Genomic DNA, 23,924 nt, shown 5'->3' with positions numbered 1-23,924 from the left:
CTCTTCATATATAACAACTTGAAGATGAGAGTTTCCTTTCTATCAAATTAGGACAGGTGGTTAAGTTATGACTATTTAATAATATTGCAGAATCTATGTTTAAGTTAAGAATTTATGGTATTTATGGTATTGGCCTCAAAAGCTTATTTTGTAACTTAAATATTTATTTCGTGCGCATGTGCAAAAACAAAATAGTGAACAAAACAGACAAAAATACTTGCATTCATAGATCTTACATTTTAGTGAATGTAAGACAATAAATAACCATAATAAGTAAGCAAGTTATAATATGTTTGGTGAGAAGCTGTATTAAAACGTCAGGATATATCAAGCAGAGTCCTATGGATGAAAACAAAAAAAAAGAAAAAAGAAAAAAATCAGGACAAGAGGGATGTAGGCAGGGTAGGTTGCAATTTTAAATAGAATGATGTTTGAGCAGACTTTTAACAGGTGAGATCATTTCTACATCGTTGCCTGAAGGATAATATTCCAAAGATTTACAATCTAAATATTTAGTTTTAATTCTAGCATAACTATTATTTTACTTCCTCAAACCTTTTTTTTTTTTTTGAGACAGAGTCTCACTCTGTTGCTTGGGATAGAGTGCCATGGCGTCAGCCTAGCTCACAGCAAGCTCAAACTCCTGGGCTCAAGTGATCCTCCCACCTCAGCCTCTTGGGTAGCTGGGACCACAGGCATGCACCACCATGCCCAACTAAATTTTTCTATTTTCAGTAGAGACAGGGTCTCACTGTTGCTCAGGCTGGTCTTGAACTCCTGACCTCAAACAATCCTCCTGCCTCAGCCTCCCGGAGTGCTAGGATTACAGATGTGAGCCACCTCGCCCAGTCCAAAGTTTTGAAAAATAATAAATTTTGAAGGCTGAGTGCAGTGGCTCATGCTTGTAATCCCGATACTTTGGGAGGACAAGGGGGGAGGATCGCTTGAGGCCATGAGTTTGAGACCAACCTAGGCAATAAACGGAGACCCTGATTCTACAAAAAATTAAAAAATTAGCTGGCCACGGTGGTGGAATAAATGGAATATTATTTCACCTTTAAAAAAGAAGAATCTTCTTGGGGAGATCTGGGCTGTTAAAAGAAAAAGAAGAAAATCTTGTCATTTGCAACAACATGGATGAATTTATGCTAAATGAAATTATTAGCTAGATAGCAAGGGATTCTGGGTCTCCTAGGGACAAAAGTGGGTGCTACTGCCCCCATCTTGGTCCTGTCCCACCCTAATTCTCCATACCTGGGGGAGGAAGGAATACCCTATGAATCTACTAATGAGAACTTGGCACGCCAGTTGCAAAAGAATGAAGAGGACTCTTTAGCCCACAGGCCAAGCAGCATGGGTACCATAAAGTCCGGAAAGTGACCTAGAACCCACATGCATAGTTAATGCTCAGATCATGTGACTCCCAACTGTTCAATCAAAGTGGTTCTGTGGTGACGTTTCAACCACGGGGAAGTCCGTATCTGGACACCATAAAACAAGATGCAGATCATAGCCAACCTCTCTCTTTTCCCTTCCTTTTGCTTGCCCTGCTGTGATGATGGGTCTGGTCGTCAGCTGTGGCGTATGTACCATGCTCTGTAAACCTGTATCTTGCTCTTGACCTATAATCCTATCTTTCTTTCCTCAATAAACCTCATTTTCGTGCTTGCCTGATTTTGGCGTGTCTGATCATTCTTCGGCCATGAGTGTGCCAAGAACTGACAGTTTCAGACTAAAACCTGACAAAATAAGCCAGGAACAGAAACACAAATACTTCATGATCTCACTTTTTATCTTTTTGTATTTAAAAAAATTTCTTTCTCGACCATGTCCTGCATGATATATTTAATTTTTTTTTTTTTTTAAATGATGGGGATCTCACCCCTTCAAAGCTCACTGCAGCCTCAAAGTACTGGGCTCAAGCGATCCTTTCACCTTGTCCTCCCAAAGTGTTGGGATTACAGGTGCAAGCCACCACACCAGGACCTCACTTACATGTAGAATTGAAAAAAAGTGGAACTCACAGAAGTAGATAGTAGAAGGGTGATTGTCAGGGGCTGGCGCTGTGGATGAGGGATGGGGAAATGTTGGTAAAAGGGTCCAAAGTTCCAGTTAGGCTGAATAAGTTCTGGAGATCTGTACAGCATGGTGACTGTAGTTAATATATTGTATATACTTGAAAACTGCTGAAAGTAGATTTTAAATGTTTTTACCACAAATATATATATAATATATATGACTATGTGAAGTGATGGATATGTTAATTAGCTTGAGTGTGATAATTATTTCACAACGTATACATATATCAAAACATCACGTTTTACAATGTAAAATACAAAATTTTTGTCAATTATACCTCAATCAAGTTGGAAAAATTCTCAAACACAATCAAAAACAAACCCAAAAAGGCAGTTCATAAACTTCTGTTCAATGGATGAAAATCTCCACCATAAATAATAACAAAATATACAAAGATAATATCTGGAAGGAAACCTAAGAAAGTGTCAACAGTGGTTACATCTGGGGAGCTCCAGGGCACTGGGAGATAGGGACAGAAGGTTTACTTTTCCGTACACCTTTAGGAAGTTTTAAGACACACGCTCAACCTTTAAAAAATAAAATAAAAGGTTTCCAGGGGAAACTCTTCTCGACATACTCCAGGTGTGCTTCCTTCCTCCTCTCAACACGCTTCCCTGTCAAAACCTACGTTACTTCTAACCGACGCTCCCGGAAAGAACAAGTCCCTGGTCTCCGTGATCGGGACCAGCCAGTCCACAATGACAATCCCAGAAAGGTGGTCAAGTGCTCAGTCAGCTGGAAGAAAGCGGGGAGTGCTCTAACGCTGGCCCTGCAGACCACCGCGACGGCAAAAACCTCCGGCTAGTGGCCTCAGGTGTAAGGCTGCTCCGCATTGGTGGCGCGGGGATCTTCCTATTATTATTACGCAGTCCTTTTCCTTCTGGTAGAAAGCACCTGGGGAGAGGTGGGTCGCCCCCGCAGGCGCTCGGGGACAAGAATACATCCCCAGCACTGCGGCAGCCCGAGCCAGCGTCCCGCCGGGCCGTCTCATCGACACTCGACTCGCATTCCTGGTTAGCGGATTCACCACTTTTTGGTGGCAGAATTTAAAATGAAAACCCAAATTTACCTATTTTAGAATCCCTTCCTGTCCAGGAAAACAGCATCAGGGGAGATTTCAGGTTCTTGAATTTTTTTTCTCTGCTTGTGTCCACAGTATTTACACCCAGCGCGCGAGGACCTTGGGTCGAAAGCGGCGACGCAGACGCTCAGGCCGCTGTTCCGGCGCGCAGTCGCGGCTGCCCCCTCGGGCCCGCCCCCGCCCCCGCCGGGAGTCCGACGTGGAAGTTGCTGGCGGACCAAGCTTGCGAGGAAGCAACCTCGGGGCCGCAGCCGGAGGCCAAGGAGAACGGAGGTGGCAGCGCCGGGGCTAGAACAGGAATCGCTGCTGAGGCCGGGGCCTGTCTCTGAGGATCGACGAGGGCGGAGAGGCGGTTCATCATGGGTGAGGGGTCCAAAAGGCTGCCCGGGCGCGCTTGAAGGGGCCGCGGCCGAGGGCTGGGGTGGGGAGGAGGAGAGGGTCCGTCCTGGAAAGCCCAGAGTAGCCAGGTTGTCAGGGGGCGGGTCGCTGAATACTTGACGCATCTTAGATTTTTACCTGTGGGGGTGGATCCGGCCTCACGCATTCTCTTCCGCCCTCGCTCGGTTCCTCTTCATCCCCGCGGGGTTAGGGGACCAGAACAGCGCGGGTCCACAGAGCCCGGCCCCACGTCCTTTCCCCTGATTATGAACTTCCCCCTTATCCTCAGCTCCATTTGCCGTACACAGTTGGTCTTGGGAAGCCTGGCAACGTGTCAGTCGCAGGTTCGCTGAGGTTTCTCGAGTGAAAGATGAGCTCTGGCCCCATGGTGGAAGCTTGATTCTCTCTCTCCTAGAGCGCTGGGACTGCGTCAGTGGGAAAAATCCGAGGGATGATGTTGCTTATAATGTTTTATAGCCAACTTGGCATTTGTCTGCTTATCTGCTGTAGCTTTTCATGTAGATAACAGAATAGGATGAAGAAGGAAGTGGGGAGGATATTTCTAGTCAGTGAATGACATATTATCCTCAGTTTTTGTACCGCTGATTGTAATGTCCCCACCCGGTTAGAGCCCAGATGAAGGTGCAAATTCATTAACTTGTTTACCATCCTACAAATGAAGATGCACGTTCTTCGGCTTATTTAAATTCCTCCACGGTTTTCTGGGGAATATAGTTCCTGCTCCCTATCTCAAGGGCTGTTCAGCCTTCCATAAGGCCCTTCAGTTCTGTTTTCCGCCGCCTCTTTCTACCTGTATATGGTAGAAAGGACTTTGTCAAGTCACACCCATTCTATTTAACTTACCCAGGGTTCTCTAGCCCGTGGAGTATTCATTTTTCCAGACTCGCGGTTCTTAATTGTGCCATCTCTTGCCATCTCTGTTAAATAACAGAGTGTGGCATCACTTCTTTTGTCAACTGTTTTTATATTGTTAATGCAACTTTCTTTTAATCTTTCCTAATGGCTTTTGATAGGTAAGGGACTGTGCCACAAGTGCTTTTATATTACTTTGCATACAAGAAACTTTCTGGAATATTTTGTGATATATCCGATGTAGTTTTTTTAATTTTTTTAAAATTTTCCATCAAAAATAGTTTTTGTTATTTTTGGCTTCTGTGTTTTAGTTTCTTGTGCTAGTTATATTGCTTAGTGGAGACCTCTCTGATTGAAGATAGTTGTGGTACTGGTGCTGCTGTAAAACAATTGCTTTTGATGTTTGAGGACATCATTGTCCCACTGTCCTTCTGACTGGTCCTTTGGTTTTTAGGAGTAGTGAGGAGATCATGCTAAGGTATCCTATTATTTTGATTAGAAAATGAGCTCTCCTAGGGCATGTGGCCATATTTGTCTTATTATTTAGCATATCTTATGAACCTGCATGACAGTATTTCGGACGTAGCATCACTAATGACTTGTTTGATGTTGAATAATATATTTCATTGGGAGCAAAAAATACGTACCTATGCATACAGGAAAATATAATATTATTTAATAATTTGGTATATAGCTTTCAAAGGGCAAGATTAAATGTTTTATGGACCTAGTTCACAAAATAATGTTGAATATGTTTTTCGTCTTATTTTTAGGTGGCTTTTTCTCAAGTATTTTTTCCAGTCTGTTTGGAACTCGGGAAATGAGGATTTTAATTTTGGGATTAGATGGAGCAGGAAAAACCACAATTTTGTACAGATTACAGGTTGGAGAAGTCGTTACTACTATCCCTAGTAAGTGTTGGTTTGATAAACTAATTGTTGATTATACTGGTTTCCATCTAGTATAACTATTTTTGAATAAATAATTCATATAATAAAGTGATAAGGTTTGTAAACTTCTAGTATGAACATTATATGAGTAACACTTTTTTCAAAAACTGAGAGGCAATTTGGTGTAATTTAAGGATCCCTGTCCTGGTATATGGCTGGATTCTGCTGTTTACAGCTGTTTAAAAGTTGGCTTAAGTTACTAAACCTTATTGAGAGCCAGTATATTTACTAATAAAATGAAGATAATCAGTATCCACTGGCTTTGATGGGGAAATAAATGAATTATATCAAAGTACTATGTGAATTTGTGTTGTAAAGAATTATATAGATGTTAAGTGATATCACATGTGAAGTATCTTTTTTCTGTATTTACTATTTTAATTAAGATTAGTTTCTCTTAGCTAATTATTTTTTTTTTTTTTTTTTTTTTTTTTTTTTTTTTTTTGAGACAGAGTCTCACTCTGTTGCCCAGGCTAGAGTGAGTGCCGTGGCGTCAGCCTAGCTCACAGCAACCTCAAACTCCTGAGCTCAAGCGATCCTCCTATCTCAGCCTCCCGAGTAGCTGGGACTACAGGCATGCGCCACCATGCCCGGCTAATTTTTTCTATATATATTTTTAGCTGTCCATATGATTTCTTTCTATTTTTAGTAGAGGTGGGGTCTCGCTCTTGCTCAGGCTGGTCTCGAACTCCTGAGCTCAAACGATCCGCCCACCTCGGCCTCCCAGAGTGCTAGGATTACAGGCGTGAGCCACCGTGCCCGGCCTTAGCTAATTATTGATTACTTTTAAATATCCTAGTTGTAGAGACTAAGTGTTTAAGTTACCTGTACCTCAAAAATATTAAGAGAAGAAACACCTCAACTTTAAGTCAATTGTTGCTATCTTAGAAAAATATTCTTAAATAGTCCTGTCTGATTATATAAGCATATTGTTGTTATTTATACTTTTTCATTTTTTGACCTGAATCTACTTAGAGAAGATTAATACATTTGAACTAAATTGAAGAGTTGATACAGTTTTCTCAAGATTACTTAAATTATGCTTCTAAATAATTTTGGAGGCACTTTGTCACTCAAGGTATTTCTATATTGTTACTATTTAAACTCTCAGATTAAGAAAGAACTTTTTCTGGGAGGCCGAGGTGGGTGGATCGCTCGAGCTCAGGAGTTCGAGACCAGCCTGAGCAAGAGCGAGACCCCGTCTCTACTAAAAATAGAAAGAAATGATGTGGACAGCTAAAAATCTATATAGAAAAAATTAGCCGGGCATGGTGGCTCATGCCTGTAGTCCCAGCTACTCGGGAGGCTGAGGCAGTAGGATCGCTTAAGCCCAGGAGTTTGAGGTTGCTGTGAGCTAGGCTAACGCCACGGCACTCACTCTAGCCCGGGCAATGTAGCAAGACTCTGTCTCAAAAAAAAAAAAAAAAGGAAGAAAGAACTTTTTGAACCCTACAGCATCTGTTATTTCTTTTTGCTGCAATTCTCTTGGTTTTTACTACTCAAAATTGCCCATCTCTGCTGCAGTATCTCTTGGTGGCCCCTGTAATGTGCAGGGCAGCACAGTGGATTGTGTGTCAGTGAGTGTTGCTTTACACCACACTGTTGTCCTGCGTATACAAATGATGTTCTTACTAGTGGTGAACATGGTGATTACACTCCCACCTAATTCTTTTTTTTTTTTTTGAGACAGAGTCTCACTCTGTTGCCTGGGCTAGAGTGCATGGTGTCAGCCTAACTCACAGCAACCTCAAACTCCTGGGCTAAAGCAATCCTCGTGCCTCAGCCTACTAAGCTGGGACTACAGGCATGTGCCACCATGCCTGGCTAATTTTTTTTATATATATTTTTAGTTGTCCATATAATTTCTTTCTATTTTTAGTAGAGATGGGGTCTTGCTCTTACTCAGGCTGGTCTCGAATTCCTGAGCTCAGATGATCCACCCGCCTCGGCCTCCCAGAGTGCTAGGATTATAGGCATGAGCCACCGCGCCCGGCCACTCCCACCTAATTCTAAGGGAGACTCATGAACTTGCTTTAGTTTTTCATTAAGGTTTTCCATAGTATAGTTATTTTTTAGTTGTAATAGATATCCTTGCCAAATACACATAAGCATCATTTACTAATACAAATAAATATAAAACAGAAATTAATTTTCCAGTTATAGCTGTCATTTTTTTTTTTTGAGTCAGAGTCTTGCTCTTTTGCCATGGCTAGAGTGCCATGGCGTCAGCCTAGCTCACAGCAACCTCAAACTCCTGGGTTTAAGCAATTCTTGTGCCTCAGCCTCCCGAGTAGCTGGGACTACAGGCATGTGCCACCATGCTCGGCTAATTTTTTTCTATATATATTTTTAGCTGTCCAAATCATTTCTTTCTGTATTTAGTAGAGACGGGGTCTCGCTCTTGCTCAGGCTGGTCTCAAACTTCTGACCTCAAGTGATCCTCCCACCTCGGCCTCCCAGAGTGCTAGGATTACAGGCGTGAGCCACCATGCCTGGCCTATAGCTGTCATTTTTTACTTTTTTTTTTTTAAAGTTTGTAAAATGTTAGTAATCTTCTTATATATCACTCCAAAGTTTTTTCAGCATCCATTTCACCCTCAGATTCCTTTCAGTGAAAACAGTATTTAGTCTCAGTCATGTGATACTAGAGCACCACCTAAGGATAGCAGAGAAAGGGGATAGGACACCCCCCCTTTGACCCTCCAGCTATGACCTTATTACAAGTGAGTGAGCTCTTAAGGATGTCTGCAGACAGTCTGTGATATTTCCAGCCCTAAGGCAATCTATTTTGAAGAACCCAACTTTCATAAAGCTGTGTACAGCCTTGCTGTGTCTTTACTGAAGTTGAGAATTTAGCCTTTCTTGTTTTTGATCCCTGTTTATTTGCTACCTACCAAAATCCCAGTTTTTATTTTATTTTATGTTTTTATGGAAAAAATGCTCTGTTACCCAGGATAGAGTGCAGTGGCATCATGATAGCTTACTGCAACCTCAAACTCCTAGGCTCTAGCAATCTTCCTACCTCAGCCTTCTAAGTAGCTGGGACTATAAGTAATTTTTCTATTTTTTGTAGAGACGGGGTCTTGCTCTTGCTTAGGCTGGTCTTGTTTAAACTCCTGACCTCAAATGATCCTCCTGCCCCAGCCTCCTAAAGTGCCAGGATTACAGGCGTGAGCCACCATGCCTGGCCCCCAAATCTCAGTTTTTATAATACCTCTGCTGCTGTAGAGGTATTATATTTCTAAATATAACTTTCTGACTATCTTTATATGCCAGTCCTGTATTGTGAGAATTTAATGTAATAGGATTTCCATTGAGATAAGAATTATACACTATATTTGTAGAGCTTTTGTGGGATTCTTATATAACCTAAGGTGGTACTGATTTTGCTAATTGATTGTGTGTGTGTGTGTGTGTGTGTGTGTAGTATTTAAGCATACTATCTTGGTTTAAATGGAGTAAAATCACAACCAATGTGATTCAATGATTACCATTAACTGCTAGAACTCAATTAGATTGGATACTTTGAAGGTAGAATTTATTAGTCTAAACATACTACTGATTTGATTTCTCTTCCAGCCATCGGATTTAATGTAGAGACGGTGACATACAAAAACCTTAAATTCCAAGTGTGGGACTTAGGAGGACAGACAAGTATCAGGTATGGTGCAATGACTAGGTTATTTTGTGGTAGTTAACATTTATGGGTTCTTTTAAGGGTTAACAGCAGTAAACCAAAATGTATGTTCTATTGTAATTTAAATGGAACCATCTAGTTTAAATTGAGGTTAAAAAATGTTTTTATCTTATTTTTAATATTTTTTAAATTTATTTTTTATATTTTTTATCCCACTCTACATTTGAATGGAGAAAATGAGGCAAAATTTAAAATTAGGCTGGGTGTGATGGCTCACACCTGTATTCCTAAAGCACTTTGGGAGACTGAAGTGGAAGGACTGCTTGAGGCCATGAGTTTGAGACCAGTCTGGGCAACATAGCAAGACCCCATTTCTATAGAAAATAAGAAAACTAGCCGGGCATGGTGGCACATGCCTATAGTCCCAGCTACTCAGGAGGCTGAGGCAGGAGGACTGCTTGAGTCCAGGACTTCGAGGCTATAGTAAGCTATGATCAGGCCATTGTCTTCCAGCCTGGGTGACAGAGGCAGATCCTATTTTAAAAAAAAAAAAAAAGTTGAAATTGTTTCTTCAGAGCACCCATTGAATTAAAATCTAAGGAAGCCAGTTTTTTTCACGTATCACTTACATGAAAATCTTCATGAAAATCTGAAGACCTTATTATTTCGTTAGTTCTCAACTAAAAAGGGCCCTCCATTTAGTTTTTGTCAGCTCCTCCTCTGTGAGGCAGATTGTTTTGGAATTGATTCAAATACCTTGCAGGTCCACCAGTTAGGGCCAATAATAAACATAGATGCTTTCTGCGGTTCAGGTCTCCTGCCAAGCATTTTGTGCTTGACATGGTAGCTGTGAATGTTTGGTGACTATCAGTAGTTGTTCACTATGGTACTATCATAAAAGATTAGTAGTGCATTCCTCAAACATTCTGCCTTCTTTTAATTCTTTTCATTTCCTCAATCACTTTTGAGTTTATTTGTAATTTTAGCTATTTCTGTTTCTTGATGACTTCAGTGATTAATTTAATGGCTGTTATATAAAATCACATTAAAAATTTTAGTCCATTCTCTTAAGGGGTTCCTAGTTAAAGATTTATAAGATGTAACAATGAGGTCTGTATGTAACTTTTCTATTAGTACATTAGTGATTTTATAGATTATAAACATATTTTCTCAGCCTAAAGTCTGAACTCATTTTGAAACTCCATGGTCCTGTGATTTAATGTTTACCTTTCTTTTGACTCCATCACATCTGAGGGATATGATGTATATATCCACCAGAAACAATGAATCATTAAGGCATTGATTCTAACATGAGAAGGGCAGGATTGGCATGTAATCTCTCCACCTGTACTTCAAATCATTGCCCTGAGTCCTACAATGTAAATTGACATGTCTGTTTCTTCTTCTCTCAAATAATAATAATATATTCTCCCCTTTGAATTTTCTCTAGGCCATACTGGAGATGTTATTATTCAAACACAGATGCAGTTATTTATGTAGTAGACAGTTGTGACCGAGACCGAATTGGCATTTCCAAATCAGAGTTAGTTGCCATGTTGGAGGTAAGAAAACGTTACCACTTTAAAATGTGGGGAAATCATTTACAATTGCTGGCTGTCTCCAGTACATATTTTTTTTCCCCCTCATCCCTTTAGTATCATTTTTTTTTAAATGCAGATTACATCTTATTCCAAAAGTACAGTTGGTGGGGAGAGGTTAGAGGCAAAAAATCCAACCTTGTAACTACTTTAAGCTAGATTTTTTGATATCCAAGAGGTTCAGAGCTCTCTTAAACTAAAGCAACTATTCTAAGTCATTCCTATGACATGGCTTTTTAAAAATGCCTTTTTATTTTTAGCTATTTTAGAAGCGCTAAAGTTCAGAGGAATGTGTATTTCTGGGTTGCTGGTACAATTCTGGCCCCAGCTTTATCATTCTGTACCCTTCCCCGTGTTTACAGCCCTTGAGCCATATAGACCTTCTTTCTGTTCTACAAACACAAGCTTGCACACCTGGCTTAGGGCCTTTTACACCTGCTAATCCTTCTGCTTGGAATGCTCTCCCCCAGCATCTTTGCATGGCTACCTTCTTGACATGTTTCCTCTCACATGTCTCTTGCCCAGAGATGAGGCTCAGTTATTTTCTAACCTCTTGCCCTACTTTATACCTTATACCACTTATCATGTCTTTACATTGTTTTTGAATATATTTGTTTACTTAGGTATGCCTCTCTCCTTAAAATGTAAGTTCTTTGAGTTTACCCTGATATCTCTGATACGAGGAACAGTGTATAGCACTTAATTAAGAACTCAATACATTTTATTCACTGATGTTAATAAGATCATTTATTAACTGACAATTCAGAGGATGCATTAAATAATCAGTTTCTAAAAGACTAAAAAATAATCAAATGTACTGTGATTAATAATGAATTTGCCTTTGTGCTAGAATATTAGATGGATAAGTTTCCTTTTCACACCAAAACTATGATTCTGAATTATCCAATCATTGAATATTTAAATATAAGTTCTAGGTCACTTGATAACCTAGGTAAAAGCATTCCCAGAATAGAGGACTCTGGACTTCTGATTTCTTGGACTACCAACTTCTTAATAGCATCCAAGTTATAAATTGCAGACTTAATAGTTTTAAACTTTTGCTTAATTTTTTTTCACATCATAGCATCATATTTATTATAAAAGCTTCTTAGACCAAATTCAAACAAAAGGATAAGGTTTAATTGCCTTGGGTATAATGGATTTTTAAAATAACAGCTTTATTTAGGTATAATTCATATGATACAGTACATTTTTATCATATAAAATATTGTTTAAAAGAAATGAGGGCCGGGCGCGGTGGCTCACGCCTGTAATCCTAGCACTCTGGGAGGCCGAGGTGGGTGGATCGTTTGAGCTCAGGAGTTCGAGACCAGCCTGAGCAAGAGTGAGACCCCATCTCTACTAAAAATAGAAAGAAATTATACAGACAGCTAAATATATATATAGAAAAAATTAGCCGGGCATGGTGGCTCATGCCTGTAGTCCCAGCTACTTGGGAGGCTGAGGCAGGAGGATTGCTTGAGCCCAGGAGTTTGAGGTTGCTGTGAGCTAGGCTGACGCCATGGCACTCACGCTAGCTTGGGCAACAGAGTGAGACTCTGTCTCAAAAAAAAAAAAAAAAAAAAGAAATGAGTTATTAACTTCAGTTTACAGTGCTTGAGTTTTGCAGTATTGTTGTTAGGTTAAAATTTGTAGTATTAGGATTTGACTTACAAAATCTTACGGAGAACGAACTAAAAGTTAGATTCTTTTCTTCAACTTTTTAACTGATTCAACCAATAAATATTACGTAAAGTACAGGTCAAGTACAAGTCAGGACTATTAAAACCTATAGACACAAATGCAATTTAGGTTTTGCTTTCTTTGTACACAAAAATGAATTCTAAATGGAGTAAAAAATCAAAATCATTAGCTTTAAGAATATATAAGTGAATGTGTTTAAAATTTCTGGGTAGGGAATGCCTTTCTAAATCAAAGAATTAGAAGGAATTACAAAAGAAAAGATAGATTTAATTATATTAACATAGAAAACCCCAAAAGCTCAGATAGAAATAAGAGTAAAGCAGGAAATCAGGACTAACCGAAACCATTGACTTAATCACATTGAGACCCTTTGCAAATCAATAGAAAAATGAGCAAAACATAATTTGTAGGAGAAAAACATATTTCTAATATTTGCATTTCTAGTACCCTAACATATAATGAGATATGCTGTGTTTGGAAAAATATATAATTTCCAATTCTACTAAGGCTACAAGGAAGATGGGAACTTTTTTACACTGTTGGTGGGGTAAAAATTGTTACAACCTTTCTGGAAAGCCGTTTATAATATGTATTCAGTTTAGAGCCCAAAAAACTGTTCAGACTTTGACTCCATTTTTAGAGAATTGTGTTAAGGGAAGAGAGTCAAAGATTTCTGTATAAAGACTCTGTCACTTGGGTTTCTGGTAATAGTCAAGTGAAAACAATCAAATAAGAGTCTAATACTAGAAAATAGTTAAATAGTTTATGGTGCATCCATTCATAGTGTAGAGTATATTTAGCCATTAATTTTTTTTAGAAAAAATTTTAATGGAGAAACATTTATGATTTAATGCTTATATTTTAAAGCAGGGAATAGAACTATATAGAAATGTAATCTTAAATGTGTAAATGTATTTACTAAATAAGTATCTGCAGAACAAAGTACTAGTAAAAAGTACCCCAAAAAGGCTGGGCGTGGTAGCTCACACCTGTAATCCTAGCACTTTGGGAGGCGGAAGTGGGAGGATCACTCGAGGCCAGGAGTTTGAGACCAGCCTGAGTAACATAACAAGACCCTGTCTCTGCAAAAAATAAAAAAATTAGCCAGACGTGGTGGTGCGCACCTGTAGTTCCAGCTACTCGGGAGGCTGAGGCAGGAGGATCACTTGAGCCCAGGAGTTTGAGTTTGCTGTGAGTTGTGATGATGCCACTGCGCTCTAGCCTGGACAACAGAGTGAGACTCTGTCTCAAAAAAGAAAATAATCAAAATGTTGACAGTGATCATATTTGGGAGGTAGGATTATGGGTGAAGCTTCTTTTCTTCATACTTACCTGTAATTTCATAATTTATAATGAACGTCATATGTTGTTAATAATTAGAAAATATGCTTTTAAAATAATATATTTTTTTGACATTTCTTAAACTCAAGCAAATTGATTAGAAGAAATTAAATATATTCAATTTTATTTAGGAAGAAGAGCTGAGAAAAGCCATTTTAGTGGTGTTTGCAAATAAGCAGGACATGGAACAGGCCATGACCCCCTCAGAGATGGCAAATTCACTTGGGTTACCTGCCTTGAAGGACCGAAAATGGCAAATATTCAAAACATCAGCAACCAAAGGCACTGGCCTTGATGAGGCAATGGAATGGCAAGTATCACGTTTCCAGAAGCCATCTGTGCGTTTGTGTTCATGACTGTGCACACCCACATGTCATTTTCCTGTAGCCTTAAGGATGAAATTTAGATTTACTTAAGCTTACCACATAAGTTTCTCCAGCCTTTTCTCCCACCAGTCTTCATGTTCATCTGCCTTTATTTCAGCCACACCTACCTGATTACAGTTATTTAGATAAGCCAGCTCTTTGCCAGTTTTTAGCCTTTTCCCTGCTCACCTTACCCTTGCAATTCCTTATCCTTCAGGACTTAGGTTAAGGCTCTCTTCTTCTCAAGAACCTTCCCTGATGTCTCTCCATTCCCACTGCCTTACCATACAGTTAGATGCCTTGTAATGGATCAGTGGCATAGTACTTGTTACACTGTCTTGTAATTGATTTGTGCATCTACTCATATTATCAGCTCCTTGAGGACTGAGACTAGTTTTCACCCGAGTCATCCACATGTAGCCCAGCAGGAGTAGCAGTCTATTCAAAGCACAGGCAAATTCACAGCTTAAAAGACCCTCACAGAAATTGAGTCCATAACCTCATTCTTCTATGTTAGCCTTGATCATGTTAAGTATTTTGGAATCCACCTCCAGTATATAATCTGTATTATAAATGATCATGCTTTATACCTAAAAGTTAATCTTAAGAAACTGTTCGTTTTCTTACAGGTTGGTTGAAACATTAAAAAGCAGACAATAATTCAATCCCTTCAGCTCCTCTGAAACTAAGGGTACGTCACCTATCACTTTGGAAACAGTCAAGTGTTCTGTACACTACTAAATGTTAAAACTATATGATTGTTGGCATATACTGAACTGACTGCAATGTTTGTAATAAATACGAAAAATAAGCATTTGGTTGGAGAGGTAACTCAATTGAATCACCTGAATGTTCTGTGCAATGTAAAATATTCCTTCCTTGCTTTCTTGTGTTAAGGTATATATTCTATTTGTATGGAATTCTTATTCAGATATAGTCCTATTAAAGAATGCGCTCTTGTTGGGGAAAAAACCCTTGCTATTTTTGAATTAGTAGTTACAGCTTGTTTGTATAAACACTAACAAATATCTTAACTCAGATTTTTTTCTCTTAAAATGATGAACTAAGTCTTTCCAAAGATTAGACTCAATAGAGTAGGCTAGGAACATAGTGTGCATAATATAGTCTTAATCTGCTTAACCGACCACTTCTTATTAAACTGTTTCATTTAAAAGCTTTTGGTTATAGGCATGACTATTATTTTGGTGGTTGAACTTTACTGACTTATCTGTAATTGTCATTTTATAGTACTTTATAGTTGTCAAAAAACTTTTACGTATATTGACCTTGTGTCCTGGTTGATCTATACGGGCACCCTGTGAGGTAGGTAGGACAGGTTACAGTTCTTCACTTTATGGACATGGACCCAGGGTTCTGATAGGTTGGCCTGCCCAAGGTCACCTGCTAGTGAAGTGGGAATAGGGCTCAAAGTAAGACTTTTGGGTCGGAAGCTTGACTGATAAACTACACTGTATATTCCTGAAAATACCAACATCAGCAACACAGATAACCTAACTCTCAAATGAAATTATGCTAATAAAAGTAGTCACAGTACATTCAAAATAATGTCTATAAACTTATTTATCTATACTAGAAGTGATCAAGACATAGTGAAAACAACCCTAAATGGTTATGTTTGATGGAATTTACAACACATTAGAGAGAAAAATTGACGTTAAAGGAAATAAAAAAAGATCTATTTTAAGAAGCATTATAAAAGATGTCTTTACTGTCTTTCATTCCTTTTATCTACCTGTAATTGGACATGTAAAATTAATTGGTTAAAAGTTAAAACCTTATTGATTTTACAGAGAGAAATTAAGCATTCTTTTAAAAATTAGGCTTACTTCTAGGCAGTAAGTTTAAAAAACAATTCATGTTCAGAGGAACTTTTCAAACTACCAGTCACCACAGGATCAGCTATAATGTGAGAAGTAAATATAGTCCTTAGTAATTACTAAAATTAGGGGGAATTGTTTTCATTTAAGTAAGTTGGGACAGCCAGCATTTTAAAAATTGGGTGCTGGTAAAGAGAGTGTAATACCATTGTTCCCCTCAGGCCTCAGGAACACTAGGGTTCATTTCCTGGCCCTTACCGTCCTAGATGTTGGCCTCTAGCCTCTTCCAGACAATGAATTATGTTCATTGTCTTGGCTCCAGTGAATGCAGCTTTCTCTTCACCTGTGGGACTCTTACTCTTCTTATTCATCCCTAGTACTCATTCCTAATTCTCTAATTTGGTCTTTCCTTCAGCCACAAGTGTTCCAGTGCAACTAATATTACTCCTGAGGGGCAGAGACTGTCATTTTCATATTTATGTCCCCAGTATCCAGTATAGTGCCTGGCACATTACACTTCAGAATATGTTCATAGTTGAAATAGTAGGATATATGTTTGTCAGCTAGGGAAATAGTACTTCTGCAATTTACACTTGGGTTCCCTTCTGGTCAGTGGCACACTGTTGGGAAATGCTAGATCAAGGATGCAGAAAACAAATTCACTTAAACCCTGAGATGTAAGGCTTGTACAGGTGGCTCCCAGCAGTTCAGGAGAACTGCAAAAAATAGAAGTATGGGGAAGTAAGGTCGTGGCAGGCGGACCTGGGCATATAGTCCTTGCCATCTTGAACCCTGATGGTGTGAAGCTGTCCCAAAGGTCTGCACTTGGATAATTCTGATCCCTCTGGTTCATCACAAAGAACAGGATGGGATAAAGTGGGCAGATACTTAATAGAGTATAAATTATAAGGTCGTCTCTAGCAGGAAACAGTTGTACAGGTATGCTACCAGGATTTGAATGTTGACATTTACAAAGTAAATCTGACTGAGCATTGTTTTGTGAGAAGCCTGATAATGGGAAAGCACCAAACCTGAAATCAAAACACGAGTTCTCGGTGCAAATGCCACTCCTTCAGTTTCTTTTCTGTAAAATGAGACCTGGACAAATGATACCAAAGGTTTCTTTCAGCTGTAACATTCTGTTTTATAATTGGTTGGTAGTCATGCTGTGTCTTACCACACTGAAAAAAAAAGGAGAAAGTGAGAGTGTTTGAATTACTGCTGTTATCTAAATACCTGAGATGCACTTTAAACTGCTGAAATGTAAGCTCTTTGAGGGCAGGGACCATGTCTTATTTACTGTTAGTATCCCTTGCATCTAGTGTGGTGCACTTGACACATAGTAGGCACTCAATAAATATTTATTCATTAAAAACAAAAGACGTGCTCAATATCCCTGATATATTTGTTCTTTCTGATCTTTACCTTAGTATTTTGTTTTTTGATTTTAAAATTTTTATGAAAGTAATACATTCACTTTAAATCACTTAGAATTAAAATCAGCCTACCAAGATGCCCCATGTTTATCCTTTTGACACATTACAAAACCCTTAGAAGGGTGAGAACTCCTGTTTGAGATACAAACTATATCAAAGCACAGATGCTGAAGTGAATGTTTGAACATTTGATTCCTGTGTCACATGCTGTCATATTCTAAGCCCATAATTACAAATTATAAAGCACAGACTTTAAATCCTGGGTTTGAATTATGACTCTGCCACCGACATTCTATGTCACCTTTATCATGTTACTCTGAGTCTGTTTCCTCACCTGTAAAATATGAACCAATTTTAGGAATCTCTCAGGACTGCTATGAACATTAAGCAAAATGTATGCAAAATGCTTGGCACGTAAGATGGATTCTTTCTCCCCACCCCCTTCCATATATATTGGGCACTAAAGAATGTTGCTTCCACATCAAGTGTAGAATGAGGTAAAAGATGCCATATGGGTGAACATTTACTACCATTTTGGTAATAAATATTAAACATTAAAAGTAATTACTGGCCGGGCGCGGTGGCTCACGCCTATAATCCTAGCACTCTGGGAGGCCGATGTGGGAGGATCGCTCGAGGTCAGGAGTTTGAGACCAGCCTGAGCAAGAGCAAGACCCCATCTCTATAATTAAAAAAAAAAAAAAAAAGTAATTACTAAAGTTCCAAAAAACCACTTGTTTTCTTTGTATTAATACTTTAATTTTTAATAACTTTATTAATGTGTTTTGGCCACACATTAGAAAAATATATTTTTATTATGAAATATTTGATATACACAAAGTAATGTAGCTGGAAGTAATAAAGCATAATAATATGAAAACTTGGGAGCCCAACACCAAGTCTAAAACATGTAACATTATTAGAACTGTTCAGGCCCCGCCATATGCTGTCTCAATCCTATTCCTTCTCAGAAGTACCTCTATCCTGAAAATTCTGAAATCATTCCCTTATTTTTTCTATAGGTCATGTATGTATACATATCCAGATCCCCAAGTTTTCCCAAGTTTATTACAGTGATATTCCACTCTATTTCCCTATGACTTTCTTTTTCTCCTATTCAATAGTGTTTCTAGGATTCATCTATATTGATGTATGTAACTAGCTGATTTTCAATACTGTATTTTAGAGTATTTTAGAGTATTTTAGAGTATGAACACAACACTTTACCTATCCAGTCTCTTGTGGAAGGTCATTTGGATTGCTTCTAGTTCTTGAATTTTATTGATGGTTCATGAACGTTCTTGCACCTGTCTTCTTTGGATCCATGGTTCTAAGTTTCTCTCTGAGTGGAACTGCTGGATCAGGGAGTGTACCCACCTTCAGGTTTACAAGATGATGCCAAATTGCTTTCCAAAGTGGATTATAAGAGTTTCTGTCACGCCATCATGCTTGCCAACACCTGGTATTGTCACCCTTATCAATTGATGGGTTTGAAATGGAATTCCATTCTGATGTTAATTTGCATTTTCCTAACTACTAATGAGGTTGAATAAGGGAATGATTCAAAATATTTTTAACAACTAGACATAGCTGGTGTAGGAGAACCCCTACTAGTCCAGATCTTAATCTTTTAACTTTTGGAGTGGGAAGGTACGGAGTCTAGGGACTCAGGTAGCCAGCGTAGCACTTAGGGGTCTCCAGGCAGTGCCTGCTTACCAACTGGTCCATAGTACTTTATTATTTAAGGACTGGTACAGCCATATCAGCTAAAAGTTAATGTTTACGGGCCATTTGTTTCTTCTCTTGTGCAATGCCTATTTTTGTTTTCTTAATTTTAATGAAGTAGAATTTATCACATGTTCCTTCTCTAGATAGTACTTTTTGTGTTTGTCTTTTGATATCTGACATGGCAAGCCTTTTATTCTGTTCTCCTTTTGCAAACAGTTCACACTATTCTTGGCTTGTTAACTTCCATATAAACTTTAGAATCAGCTTGTTCCGCTAACATGAAGAACTCTTTTGGGATTTTGCTCAGATACACATTTAACCAAAGGGATCAATTTGGGAATAACTAGCATCTTATGATACTGAATTTTCCTATCAATGAGTATGGTTACATTTCTTCATTTGTGCAGATCTTTCTTAATGCCTTTTGACAAAGTTTTAGAATGTTCTCCATAAAGGTATTGTAAATCTTTTGTTTGATTTATTCCTAACTTCTACATTTTTGCTTGCTATTTTAAACTGTATCTTTTTGTTAAAAAATTATGCTTTAAACTCTATCGCTAGTGTCACATGCTTTTTAGACAAGTGAGGATAAAGCAGTAGTATGAAACGTTTTAATTTTAAAAATATAGCATGATTACATTAAACTATATATATTATACAATCTATGCCAAAGTTTAATTTAAATAATAAAACCTGCTATAATTTCAGACTAGCAGAATACACCAGAAAGCTCATACTTTGGGGCAAGTTGAGAGAGTATAAACTATACTTGGGTATTAGCACAGGGAGACATTACTCCACCATTGCTAAATCTTTTAGGCTGTGGCTTTTTTGTCTCTTGGCCTTATAGCCTGGACGCAGGAACTCTATCTTCCTCTTCTTTGCTTCACTTTTATTTTTGTGTCTCTTCAGCTTTTTCTTGGCGGCAATATCAGGATTAGTTACAAACTTAAAAAACAGAATAGAAATTTTATATTACTTATACAGTAAATGTTAAACCAATAAAAATCAAATGCAGAAAATGTACCACCATTTTGTTTACCTTTAAACATCACAAATGTAATACATGCCACTGAAGAAAATCTGGATCCCCAGCTATAAAGTCCCCGCCTCTCAAACCTTTAGTCCTCCCTGGGTATAAGTGTGACACACGCATGTACACCCCTGGTTAAAAAATAGTTATTGGCCGGGCGCGGTGGCTGATGCCTGTAATCCTAGCACTCTGGGAGGCCGAGGCGGGCGGATTGTTTGAGCTCAGGAGTTTGAGACCACCCTGAGCAAGAGTAAGACCCCGTCTCTGCTAAAAATAGAAAGAAATGATATGGACAGCTAAAAATATATATATGAAAATGAGCCAGGCATTGGTGGTGCATGCCTGTAGTCCCAGCTACTTGGGAGGCTGAGGCAGAAGGATCGCTTGAGCCCAGGAGTTTGAGGTTGCTGTGAGCTAGGCTGATGCCACGGCACTCTAGCCTGGGCAACAGAGTAATACTCTGTCTCAAAAAAAAAAAAAAATATATAGTTATTAAGCCCAGTGAACATGCTGTGTTTTCAAACAGCAAACTTACCTCCATAGCCTTCCTCTTTTTCCGGAGTGCCCTTTTCTCACTAGCCTGTTTCTGTACAGAGGCAAAGGCTAATGAGAAGCTCTCAAGCCCAACCAGCTTTTTGAGTAATTCTATGATTTCCTGGGATAGATTCTTCAGTACAGGATCTAGTCACATACAAAGAGTAATGATCAGAGACATGAGGTGAGAAAGGACACATTTGAACAACAAAATTGACAATATATAACATTTAAACTCCTGCAGCATTGTCACTGTTACTTCAACACTAAATACTGATCCCAAACTGGCCCCTGTGTTTCTGAAATGGGAAAACCAGCAGAAATGCTGGACACAGCACTCCCAGCCACCACCTCATCCAGGCTGCAACAAGAGACTGGAGACCACGAGGCCTACTTCCCACTGGAAACCTGGCTCTGAAGACATTAAAGTAATTTGAGACCTCGGCAGAAACGTTTTGGGTTACCTTTACCTGCACAGTTCTGTGCAGATGGGAGGAAAGGTAAGAGAGCATCTCAAGCCCCTCTGTAATTCAGGGGGCACGGAAGCTTAGCTCTGCTCACAGTCACCTTTTTGGCTTTTTTTTTTTTTTTTTTTATTTATAAAAGACTCCTTTGAGAAGCTGACAAAAAGCCATGAACTCCCACCCTTCCCTGCCCCTTCACCCCACAAATGGAAATAACTCCAGATTATTGCATTCAATTTCAGGGGAGCTCAAGACATCTCTATAAGATCGCAAGCTTCTTGAAAAACGGGCCTTTTTCACTTTTGAACCCCCAGTGCCTGGCAAATACTAGGTGCTCATTAAATGTTGGCTGACCCAAACTGAATCAGACTTGAACCTGACTGTCAGCAGCCCCAACCTTGCGAAATTTTCCGCTAAGAGCAAGGAAACTTCTCTCAAGTTGTCTGAAAAAGCTCCTGCTTTGATATTCACTTCATTACTTTACCTCCTCTCTTTCCAACTCCTAATTCCCTCTTTTCCTATTACCAACAATTAATATCCATGAGGGAAATGTATCAAATGTACCAGGCAAGGCAAGAAAAGAAAAAGATGAAACATTAAAATGATATTTTAAAACTATTTCATATAAAAATGATAAGGTATATATTTTTGCCTTAGAAGAGAATGTAATGATATTTTATTATTCATTATTGTTCATAGCACCATGAGGTTTAGAACCACCCCAAACCATGGTTTTCTTTGAATATTTAATCTATGCTTAGGAGTAAAACATATCTTTTAGGAGAGAAACATATAGGAGAAAGCAAATAGAAGAGGATAATCAAATATAATATAAATATGCCTATTTGTTGGTTAGTAATTATCTTGATACCTCACAAGTTTTCTTTTTTAAAACAAACCCTGGTGGGGAGGGAGGAGAGAAAGGGAGAAGGAAATATTCAAGAGAGAAGTTACGAACCCTCATGTGCAAATATTCAGGAGAACAGAGGCAGCAGGGTTACCTTGCTCTGAATAGGTGCTGTTCAGTTCTCGAAACAAAGGAGCGATGATCACTGGGAGATACGGCTTTACCTTGTCTATCCCCAGGTCCATCGCTACAGCACCGAGAAACTTAAAGATGCATGTTCTCTGAAAGCACAGATCAATTTTCATTTGAAATGTTTCTGTTAGCACTGACTCATAGATTTCATACAAACACAGCATTAATTTAGAAAACGAGGCTCAGTCTATTTTGGGACAGATGTTATTACTGCAGTTTGGGGTTCAAAAGGTAAAATTTCTGGGAACTTGGGAGGATCACTAATACCATTAAAATAATTTTTTAAAAATGTAAATACTTTCAGTCATTCTGTACATTCATCATACCTTTAAGGGGTTTCTAGGTGAATAAGCAGCCTCTAGTTTTGCTATCCGGGACAACTTTTGGATCAACCACAGCAGTGTGGCTGGTTTGCTGTGTTCTTCCCTCTCCTCTTCCTTCTCTTCTCTGTCAAACTCCAACTTTTCATCTGCACAGGCTTCAGATTCTTCTATTGCTTCTCTGGCCATACCATCTCCTTGTTTTATTATGCCTTCTTTTATCTCACCTTGCTTATCCTCGGAATCAGGTTCCAGTAAATACAAGACTTTGGCCACAAACAACAAATTCTTAACAATCTTTTATAAAAAAAAAGGGCAAGGGAGAGAAATTGAACTTTGATTTTGAAACAAATAAGGCTTGTTAGAGCATAAGCTAAAATAGGTATTCCACCACTAGAAAATAAAAACAAACAACTGGGTGTTAGACTATTAATTGATGGCTCCGTTTTTTTGATAGTAAGTTCCTTCTTACAGTGTGTCCAAACCCATTTCCATGTAACTTTGATCCCTTTAAAGTCACGCAAAATAAGTAAACGATTTCGTTCTGGACCCTCCATTTACATTTTAAAAAATTTATTACTATTTTTTTTAGGGACAAGGTCTCATTCTGTTGCCCAGGCTGGAGTGCAGTGGTGCGGCCATAGCTCACTGTAACCTTGAATTCCTGGGCTCAAATGATCCTCCTGCCCTGGCCTCTAAGAGTGCTAGGATTATAGGTGTGAGTCACTGTGACTGGTCACCATTTATATTTTATTTTTTTTTAAGAGACAGGGTCTCTTGCCCAGGATGGAGTGTTGTGGTGTGATCATAGCTCACTGCTGCCTTGAACTGTGGGTCTTACGTGATCCCCCTGCCTCAGCCTCCTAAATAGCTGGGACTATAGGCGTGCGCCACCACCCCAGCTAATTAAAAAAACATTTTTTTTTTTTTTGTAGAGCTGGGGTCTCACTGTGTTGCCCAGGCTGGTCTCAAACTCTTGGGCTTGAGGGATCCTCCCACTTCAGCCTCCCAAAGTGCTGGGATTACAGATGTGAGCCACTGTGTCCTGCCTTTATTCAGAATTCTAAATGGAGCAAAGAGTAATCCAAACATAAACCTGAGAGTTGACCAGACATATGTATATAATTGTACATGTATTTAAATAGTATGTCTACATTTCATCAAATTCCCCAACCACTAAAATAGGTTCAAAACAACAAATGTATGCCTATTCCTAGACTATTGGTTGACTATCAGTCCCTTCTATTAAACTGAGAGAACTACAATTTTTACCTGTTCTCCTAGAGACTGATCCAAGAATTTGGAATGCAATTGATGCCAAGAGGCTAGAGAGATACTTTTCATCTGTGAAAAGAAAACGGACAGTGGCAGACACAACACAGGACATTTCTGGTTGTTTTAAAAACTAAACCTAATAACTGGCCATAATACAGCTGATACACAAGATTTTGCTCTGAATGACTATCTGTATAGATCTACAGAGAAAAGGTTCATAGCCAGAAATGGGATACTTTCACACACTGGGG

The 23,924-nt window shown here is 38.8% G+C and overlaps 2 protein-coding genes across 2 annotated transcripts in view; one reads left to right on the top strand and one right to left on the bottom strand.

The window, feature by feature from the left end:
* Positions 1 to 3,344: 3,344 nt before the first annotated feature.
* On the top strand, positions 3,345 to 17,235 carry ARL1 (ARF like GTPase 1). The gene is made up of 6 exons (XM_069489541.1): positions 3,345 to 3,523; positions 5,185 to 5,322; positions 8,941 to 9,022; positions 10,449 to 10,560; positions 13,773 to 13,951; positions 14,636 to 17,235. Exons 1-6 carry the CDS (start codon positions 3,520 to 3,522, stop codon positions 14,664 to 14,666), a joined length of 546 nt encoding a protein of 181 aa, XP_069345642.1. The 5' UTR covers positions 3,345 to 3,519; the 3' UTR covers positions 14,667 to 17,235.
* Positions 17,236 to 19,712: 2,477 nt separating this feature from the next.
* UTP20 (UTP20 small subunit processome component) overlaps positions 19,713 to 23,924 on the bottom strand; it is a 92,660-nt gene continuing 88,448 nt past the window's right edge. Inside the window, exons 58-62 of the mRNA XM_069491867.1 lie at positions 23,671 to 23,742; positions 22,405 to 22,695; positions 22,041 to 22,167; positions 20,577 to 20,722; positions 19,713 to 19,956 (exon numbers count right to left, since the gene is read on the bottom strand). Coding sequence (XP_069347968.1) covers positions 19,801 to 19,956; positions 20,577 to 20,722; positions 22,041 to 22,167; positions 22,405 to 22,695; positions 23,671 to 23,742 — 792 coding nt within the window. The 3' untranslated portion in view covers positions 19,713 to 19,800. The remainder of the gene's footprint in view (positions 19,957 to 20,576; positions 20,723 to 22,040; positions 22,168 to 22,404; positions 22,696 to 23,670; positions 23,743 to 23,924) is intronic.

The sequence above is a fragment of the Eulemur rufifrons genome, chromosome 16, assembly GCF_041146395.1.
Source record: "Eulemur rufifrons isolate Redbay chromosome 16, OSU_ERuf_1, whole genome shotgun sequence".
Classification (NCBI taxonomy): Eukaryota; Metazoa; Chordata; class Mammalia; order Primates; family Lemuridae; genus Eulemur; species Eulemur rufifrons.
This window is presented reverse-complemented; position numbering and strand designations above follow the sequence as displayed.

Coding starts and splice junctions, on each gene's coding strand:
- ARL1 (XM_069489541.1), top strand. Junction 5,323..8,940: donor AGTCGTTACTACTATCCCTA/GTAAGTGTTGGT, acceptor TTTCTCTTCCAG/CCATCGGATTTAATGTAGAG. Junction 10,561..13,772: donor AGTTAGTTGCCATGTTGGAG/GTAAGAAAACGT, acceptor AATTTTATTTAG/GAAGAAGAGCTGAGAAAAGC.